The sequence below is a fragment of the Silurus aristotelis genome, assembly GCF_946808225.1.
Source record: "Silurus aristotelis genome assembly, chromosome: 27".
Classification (NCBI taxonomy): Eukaryota; Metazoa; Chordata; class Actinopteri; order Siluriformes; family Siluridae; genus Silurus; species Silurus aristotelis.
The window spans coordinates 4000792-4009989 of NC_139600.1; the positions used below are offsets into that span (position 1 = coordinate 4000792).

The window sequence follows — 9198 nt, forward strand, 5'->3', positions numbered from 1 at the left end:
ATAAAAAGGAAACATTTGTTGCCCTAAAATCTGTATATACACCATTCAGCATCGATGGAGCCTTTCCAAATATGCATGCTTCCCATTTCACAAGCCATACCATCAGAGATGTGTGGGTTTTTTTTAACTGAGCACTGATAACAAGCCAGATGGTCCCTCTCCTCTTTACTCCTCTTTTACCTTCTTCTCTGAATGATAGTGAACTTGTGGATGACATGGCAAACTGTGTTCACAGACAATGATTTCTGTTGGTGAGCCTATGCAGTGATTTGCATCACAGAATCATAAAAGTTCTAAATGCAGTCCCATCCATGCCATCTTTACTTCTGAGACACTCTGCTTCTCTGAGATACACTATTTATACCCAATCATCGTACTGACCTGTTGTTAATAACCTCATTAGTTAAATTTTTTTTCAAATGTTTAATTTTACACATAATATTTCCAGATTTTTGTTGCCCCTTTCCAACTTTTTTTAATTGTTTTGCAATAAAAAAAAAACCCTTTTTCCCCCTACAATGGTACATTTCCTCAGTTTAAACATTTATGTTTTCTATGCAAATCATTGCATATTTACATTTTACACAGTGTCCCAACTTTTGTCGACTTGGCATTGTATGAATTGTAGCTACAATCTGGCCTCAGACAATCATTTTACTCCTCTCTTTCAATTCTCTCAGGTGTGTACGAGGCACCTGCGCTCCCATTAACTCCTACTCGTACAGGTGTGTGTGCGCCCCGGGCTTCAACGGGGTGCTGTGCGACGAGCGGAGTGTGAGTGTGTGCGAGTGCAAACATGGACACTGCCGTCTGTCCGGCCTCGGCACAGCGTACTGCGAGTGCAATCCCGGATACACGGGACCGCTGTGTGACAAAGGTACATGCACACGCGCGCACACACACACACACACACACACACACGTGTATATTTGTGTGTTCGAACTGCTTTCATGTTGTGTGTTGCTGCTTTGAAAGCTCTAACACTGCCCAGCTGTAATCCATTTATTAGGTGTGTGCCGATATTCAATAAGACATATTGTATTGTGATATTTGCGGAACCTGTCAAACGTTTAGAGACACCTGGTCTTTTATGGGGTTTCGAGACACATTTTTTCTTTAGTTTTTATGCAACAAACATGCTTTAAATGAGTAGCAAGAAGTTCTGCGGAGTCCAAATTCAACAGAAGAACTTGTGTAAGACAGAGGCCAGGAGAAAAGATGGTAGCAAACTGCCCCTCAGCCACAGTCAAACATGTAGGTGGAAGCGTCAAGGTTTTGGTGGGAAAATAGTGGTGATGCGGTAAAAGGATCAATATTTTAGATTGATTTCTTCTGACTAAACTGTGTCTCAAGCATGTTCTCTCAGCACCGCTAAAGCGTGTCCTGAGATTCACAAAGAATACAGATTAACATGGCAGAGGTAGAGCTGCATCCTCCTGGAGACAGAACAGGAAAAGAACGTCTGGTTTTATTTCATATTTTTTCTTTTTTTTGCACTACTAAGGCGTGTTTGTGGAAGGGGCCATGCGTTAGAAGTCAGAAGGCACTTAAATAAATTGATGATTTCTTGATGACTGTCTGAACCAAAGAAATAAATGCGAAATATCAGTAAAATATTGAATTTCAGAACATCATATTTTTTTACTGGAACCGAATTTACCATATGACAAGACGATGAAGCATCGCAAGCTCTGTAAGCTGGAGTCAGCTATAGTGTTACGGTAGCATGGCCGAGAGCTCTAAGGTGCTGGATTAAGGCTTCAGGCTCTGTGGGGGCATGGGTTTGAATCCCACTAATGCCAACAGGTGCTTTGTGGTGAAGTGGCAGTTCAGTGGTTAAGGTGTTGGGTTACTAATTTGAAAGTCGGGGTTCAATCCCCTGTATTGCCAAGCTGCCCCTTTTGGGGCCCTTGTAAGAGGCCCTTAACCCCTTTGTGCTCATGGGGGTGCTGTAACATGACTGACCCCAGCTTCCTAACATCACTGGATATGCGTAGTAAGAATTTCACTGTGCTTTAAGGTACATGTGACAAGAATAAAGCACCCTTCTTTTTTCTTTATCTATGATGGAATGACCTGCTCAGTCACTGCACCTAAATCCTATTAAACTGCTCTGGGATGAACTGGTTTAGGAAGAAATCTCCAACTATTGAACATAGACATGTCTCAAAAATGATAAAAAGACCAGGTGGACAAAATGTTTTTTATTGAAGGAAACAGTAAGGTTGCATTTTTTGATAATACGTTTAGTATAAGTTAAAATTTCATTTCTTTTTTTTTTTTTTTTTACTGTTTAAAAAATTCTGGAGGCAGAAAATGTCATTAAGTACAAAACTTAAACAATAAATCAGTTGCAACCGTTTTGTAGTTGACCAAAATAATTATATTATATCATTATATTTGACGTTTCGGAAATATTAGTGCTTCGTCTCATATAGTATCAGTGATCTACATTTATCATTTACTTTCCTTTTAAATAGTGTGTGTTTCCCTCGGACAGTTGTGCGTGATTAAGGTTTAATATCGGCACATGCAGGCTTATTACTAATCAAGCTTTTAATAATGACGCATTTTAATTTTAACGCTAATTCTTTTTAACCTCTCTGCACGCTTAAAGCTGCCACTGACAGCGCCGCGGACCGCACTGAGGTGAGCGGTGTGTGTGTATGTGTGTGTGTGTGTGTGTGTGTGTGTGTGTGTGTGTGTTTCTTTCCTTAAGCTTGTTGTATACTGGGTTCATTCTGCTACATTCTAATTATCATTTATACAACATAGCATGCAATGCAACGCTTTTTGTGCATCATGAAAATATTTAATTCTACATTTCAATGCAATTTTAAGCACTTAAATGCTGAAGCTACTGTGTTGTGTTTTATTTAATAAACTTCCAGTCCATGTATCCACTTCATATCTACACATGTAATAAACTTGTGTAAAAGCTACCTAACAGGAAACCATATTCAGTAAAACAAATGTGTGATAAAATAATTTTATTTTTATTTTTTAAGTACGTCGTGAATAAATGTGTGTTGAAGGTTTTCATTTTGCGTCTTTTACATTTATTTATTTATATTTATAATATATGAAATATTGTCTGAAAATAACTCATTATTGTCTTAATAACTGCCATCAAAAGTGAGTACACCCTCAGTGATAACAGCTGTACGTCGTGTATTTGTGCAAAGCCACACGTCCTCTTCATCATGTTCATGTTTTTGTCTTCTTGACAGAATCATACAAATGTGTGTATCTTGTATTAGAGCAGTTAAAATCTGGTGCTTTGAGTTCAATTCACTCAAACTGACCACTGGATGTTCAACATGGTACCTAATGGTAAAGACTCTGAGGATTTTAGGATTAAAATCGTTGCTCTTCACTAAGATGTTCTTGGCTATAAGAAAATCAGTATCACCCTGAAACGGTTACAGTACAGTTCCAAGACGGGTTCCACTCTGAACAGACCTCGCAAGGGTCCATCATAGAAGTCGAGTTCTCGTGCTGTGCACCAGGTGCAGAAGCTGCTTCAAAAAACAGATGCATGAGTGCTGCAGCATTGATTTAGATGTTGCAGAAACAGAAGGTCCTCATGTCAGTGCTCAGATCGTACACCGCGCACTGCAACAAGTTGGTTTGCATGACCAGCATCCCAGAAGGAGCCTCTCCTGAAGCTGCTCACAAGAAACCTGCAAACAGTTTGCTGAAGACGACCTGTCCAAGAGCATGACTTACTGGAACCATCTCCTGTGGTCTGATGAGACTAAGAGGAACTTGTTTGGCTCAGATGGTGTCCAGCATGTGTGGTGACGCGCTGGTGAGGAGGACTAACAAAATTGTGTCTTGCCTACAGTTAAGCATGGTGGTGGCAGCATCATGGTCTGGGGCTGCATGAGTGCTGCTGGTACTGTGGCGCTACGGATCATTGAGGGAAACATGGATTCCAACATGTACTGTGACATTCTGAAGCAGAACATGATGCCCTCACTTCAGAAACTGGGCCGAACGACATTTTTCCAACATAATAACGACTTGAACCCTATTGAGCACCTGTGAGGATCCTCAAGCGGAAGGTGGAGACGCACCATGTTTCTAACATCCACCAGCTCTGTGATGTCATTATGGAGGAGTGAAAGAGGATCCCAGCAACAACCTGTGCAGTTCTGGTGAATTCCATGCCCAGGAGGATTAAAGCAGTGCTGGATAACGATGGTGTTCACTCAAAATACTGACACTTTGGACACAGTTTTGACATGTTCACTGAGGGTGCACTCACTTGTGTTGGAAGTTGCTTTGACATTAATGGCTAATGTATGTTGAGTTATTTTCAGTGGACAGTAAATCTGCACTGCTACACAAGCTGCCCATTGACTATATTGACAGTTTCAACAATTAAATGGTTGCTGAAATGTGTGAGGTGTACTCACTTTTTCTCTCTGCTTTTATTTCTCATCTCAAACTACAAATCCAGATCCTACTGAATACATGGTTAATAATCTCTCTCTCTCTCTCTCTCTCTCTCTCTCTCTCTCTCTCTCTCTCTTTCTCTCTCTCTCTGTGTCTCTCTCTCTCTGTGTCTCTCTCTCTGTGTGTCTGTCTGACTCTCTGGACAGAGATGGAGTGTCGGGGTCACAGGGTCCGAGGACACTTTCAGCGGCAGCAGGGCTACGCTGCGTGTCAGACCACGGAGAAAATCTCACGCCTAGAATGCGCCGGAAGCTGCGGGGGCGGGGAATCTTGTTGCTCCGCCCTCCGCACCAAAACCAGGAAGTACACGTTCCAGTGCACGGACGGCTCCTCGTTCATTCAGGAAGTGGAGAAAGTGGTGAAATGTGGCTGTACGAAGTGTCCATCCTAATACAGAGAGAAAAAGAGAAAGAACGAGAGAGAGAGAGTGAGAGAGACCCCACCCCTTCCTTCCACATTTTTCATCCTCTTCATCCCTTCGTCATTTCCTGTCCTCTCCTCATCTCGTCCATTTCTCAACGTTTTTATATAAATGTTCACCTTTTTTCGGTTTCGGACTGATGATCGCTTCGCTCAGAAGAGAAGAATGGATTATTGTAAGATACAGAACAAAAAAAAAACCTATTTTTTATTATCAAGGACAACAAAGTATAGATTTAGATGATTTTTTTTATTTTTTTTATTTGCAGTCCTGAAAGAACTGTGATTTTTTTTTTTTTTTTTTTTTGTGTTTACCTTTTCCTTTTTTTTTATTTTACTCAACAACACCTCAGTGACGAGCGGCGAGTGGTCTGCTTCTCCGTACGGGTTCTTGGACTAACTCACTTTTTCAATGTGGGGAGAAATAGTACCCACAAAACACACGCGCGCGCACACACACACACACACACACACACACACACACACACACACGTTTTTACCACGTGACAAGTTTCTCTGGACCAACCGAAGATGTTAGAGATACTTAGCTCCAATCAGCCCATGCTAGCATTAAACTAGATTTAGCTCCCTGATTGAAAATGAGCAAAACCCCCTACTAACTGTAGTAACTGGCTAGCAAAGTTATATGCTAGCATGCTAGTTATCATCAGGTAGCTAGCGTTGAGTAAAAGTGATTTACTCGTCTTTGCGATTAGCAGACGCTTTTCTGTTGACCCAGAGACGCTGGTCAGCCAACACACACACCAACACACACACCAACAAGCGTACACACAAACACACACACTCCGCATGTGAACCCTGTGTATTTATTGTCCGGACCACTCCTTCGCAGTACTTCCCTGGTTTTCTCCACAGAATTACAGCCAATATAAACCTATATTAATTTATATTTGTCCTGTTAACAGAGTAGCTTACACACACAAAACACACATATTCGCGACGCTGTAACGTAGAACTAACGCTGGTTGACTCGACCAACGAGACGTAAGTCATGTTTATATAAAACCTTTAGTGGTGTTTCAAACCTTCAAAAATGTGAAGTGTATATTTTTCGTCCTTAAATTTTGTCAGAGATGGACTTTTCCTATTAGCCAAGAACCGTGTAGCCCCTCCCCCTTTCCCACGCCCCCTTTCTCATGTATTCGACCTAAATCACGCAATACGTAGTGACTGAGTTTAACTCTAGCTCCACTAGGAGGCGCCCTGTGAGCCTCTTCAGATGTTTCTCCTTATAAACCTCCATTTTTTTTTTTTTAACTAGAACGTAAAAAAGAAAAGCTGTGAGTATTTTTTGATCTAAGAGATACGTTAACCCCCGCCCACTTCCTCCCTCCTGTTAACACGTTGCTGCTAAATCGGTATCGTAGACTTGGTGCCGTGATTAGACATGTGCCGGTATTTTGTACAGTTTCTGTATCGTGATAATCGCATTCCATAATTCGATGTCCTGCATCAATGTTATTTTTTTTTTCATACAACTAATGCATGTACAATACTCATTATATTTAGGATTCCGTTTTATATTAAAGTACTTTATTAACAAGTGCAAAACATTATAAAAAATGCAACAAATTGGTCACGACAAATCAACCGAAAGGCTCTGAGTTACTGATCAAGAGGTCAGGTGGATTTAAGTCAGAGTTTCGAGAATCTGCCACTCTTTTGGCCCTTGAGCATGGCCCCTGTATCCTGGCTGACCCTACTCTCTGACCTCGACTTCCTAACATCGCTAGAATATGTGAAAAAATGATTTCACCGTGTTTTAAAGTACACCTTTACAACCCGATGTGATTTCTAGCTGAAAGTCAATTGTAGCTGAACTAGCTGACCCGCGTCGCTAACGTTTTTCAACAGACTTTTCTCTCAGAATAAAGCGTGATATGGTTCAGCCGTCTGAAAGTTACCACAGTAAAGCCTGATCATATCACATTAATGCTATTATTAAGGCAAATTTGAGATTCTGTGGCTAAACACAAGCTGCAGAAATTCACAACTTCCTGACTGCTCAGTTTAGATGCTACCGAGGCTAAACAGGATTAGCTTCTATAGCGATGAGCAAACTAGCTCATTGATAAATTGTTAGTTACTGTACTACCGAGGCTAACTAATAAAACCTGCTGGTTAGCCAATTAACTAACCGTTATATATACACTTAATAGTGATAAATAAGCTAATAAAGTTCACTAGGTTTGAGCTCTCGCTAGCTAGTTACACATGATTCCTGGATTGGGGACGGATTCTTGTGATCCACAAACTCTTTTGAACGATTTTTCAATCGAAGCAGTGCAGAAGATTTCAGGTGTTAAAATGTTCCTTTAACTCAGTACTGGTGATTTCGGTCACCAGGCATCAATCCACAATGCGCTAATCGTTTTCTGTTTGTGTTTTCTTAACGATTATCAAGACGTTATTCTGTATCGGATTCTCGGCACATGTCTAATGGTGATTGTGATGATGATGATGGTTATTCAGGTGATGATCATTATGATGATGGTGTGTATTGTAGATGACGGTGCTTGTACACTGATGAGCACATTATCTTACTGATCTATAAATAAAAATGTTCCTTCCTTGTATGCCGTTGTTTCTGTTCTCCGAGCAACACACACACACACACACACACACACACACACACACACACACACACACACACACACACACACGTTGTTAACGTTTTGTGATTACATTATTTATTTCAATTATCGATAATCTGTCATTCAGATAGATAGATAGATAGATAGATAGATAGATAGATAGATAGATAGATAGATAGATAGATAGATAGATAGATAGATAGATAGATAGATAGATGGATGGATGGATGGATGGATGGATGGATGGATGAAGAGAGAGAGAGAGAGATTAGGTTCAGGGTGCAGTGTTGTGATGTAATAGTGCTATCTTGTGGCCTACAGTGGAACATCTTTTTCTATTTTTCTCTCAGAAATGAGTGACGTCAGCACTTCATTACTCAGTACACTTAAAAAGGCTTTTACTCAGATTGCTCGTCACTGCAACATCAGAAACCTTCGGAAACCTGCCGATGGAGTGGTGAAACGTCTGCAACAATATTTAGGTAGATTGGACCTGTCAAAGTATCACCCACATGAGTCCCTAAGGTTCCTCAGCAGAACATTGCCCAGAGCATTACACTGCCCCTGGTGGCTTGTTTTAGTATAATGACGTACACACATGATGACGTAGACCAGGCCACCTTCCTCCATTTCTCAGTGTCCTTACTGTGTGTAAGGACACCTTGTTATTAGTGCCAGCATTAACTTAAGTGCTATAAAAGCTCTTCTATGGGATCGAACCACAGGAGCTAGCCTTGCACCAATGAGCTTTGGACACCCAGTCACTGGCTCACTGGTTGCCCTTCCTTGGACCTCTGTTGGTAAACACTAATGGCTGCATACCAGAAACAGCCCACAAAACCTGCTGTTTTGGGGATGCACTGACCCTTTTGGCAAGCCATTAAAAATTAGTTTTCTTAAAAAAAAAAAGACAATTTGTTGATATAAGTAAGTTGCTGTATTAAGCTATTGCAAGCAGAGGATATGGGAATATTTAGCGTTATTTATGTTGACATTATTATCATTTTCTTACCTAAAAATTGGGGCATCTACTAGAAAAAGTTTCATGTACACATGTAAGCATTTCTTTTTACAATTTCATTTAGATGCTAATGTTGGAAAAGTGAAAATAATATTATATAAGTACATATTTTGATCTCAAACCTAAAAAAAAGAAACAGCTTTAATTTTAACGGGAGATTGTATCTATTCTATGTTTCTATCATATATATCTTTATATATTATATACTTTATATAGTAAATTTTTTTTATAGTTTATACTCTTTATTTATCGGCCTTCTTTTTCCTTGTTTTATTTTTCTCCCCAATCTATTCCCTCATGTCAGACAGTCGTATAAAGCATCTATCTATCTATCTATCTATCTATCTATCTATCTATCTATCTATCTATCTATCTATCTATCTATCTATCTATCTATCTATCTATCTATCTATCTATCTGACCGTCTGTAATTCATAAGCAATAATTCATAACCTCACACTCTGTAATGAGTCGGGTTTCACAATATAAACATATGAATTATACACATTAGGGTTCAAGTGTGTCATTAAGTTTAATTCAAGTTAAAAAAATTCAAGATATCTGATTTTTTTTTTTTTTTTCTTTCAGATTTGTTAATATTTTTTTTAATTCTTTGCTTCGGTGAAAAAGATATTGTTTTTTTTTTCTCATATTTTCTTCTAGTTCAAATAAAATGTGTGA

The 9198-nt window shown here is 39.6% G+C and overlaps 1 protein-coding gene across 6 annotated transcripts in view; it reads left to right on the forward strand.

The window, feature by feature from the left end:
• slit2 (slit homolog 2) overlaps window positions 1–7478 on the forward strand; it is an 86795-nt gene extending 79317 nt beyond the window's left edge. For 4 of the 6 annotated variants that reach the window (XM_083532293.1, XM_083532295.1, XM_083532294.1 and 1 more), the window contains 2 exons: window positions 681–877; window positions 4608–7478. In XM_083532293.1, the coding sequence (XP_083388419.1) occupies window positions 681–877; window positions 4608–4852 (442 nt within the window). In that variant the 3' untranslated portion in view covers window positions 4853–7478. Of the gene's footprint in view, window positions 1–680; window positions 878–2617; window positions 2650–4607 lie in introns of all 6 variants that reach the window. The other 2 variants (XM_083532297.1, XM_083532298.1) reach the window with 1 other exon arrangement.
• The last annotated feature ends 1720 nt before the right edge of the window (window positions 7479–9198 follow it).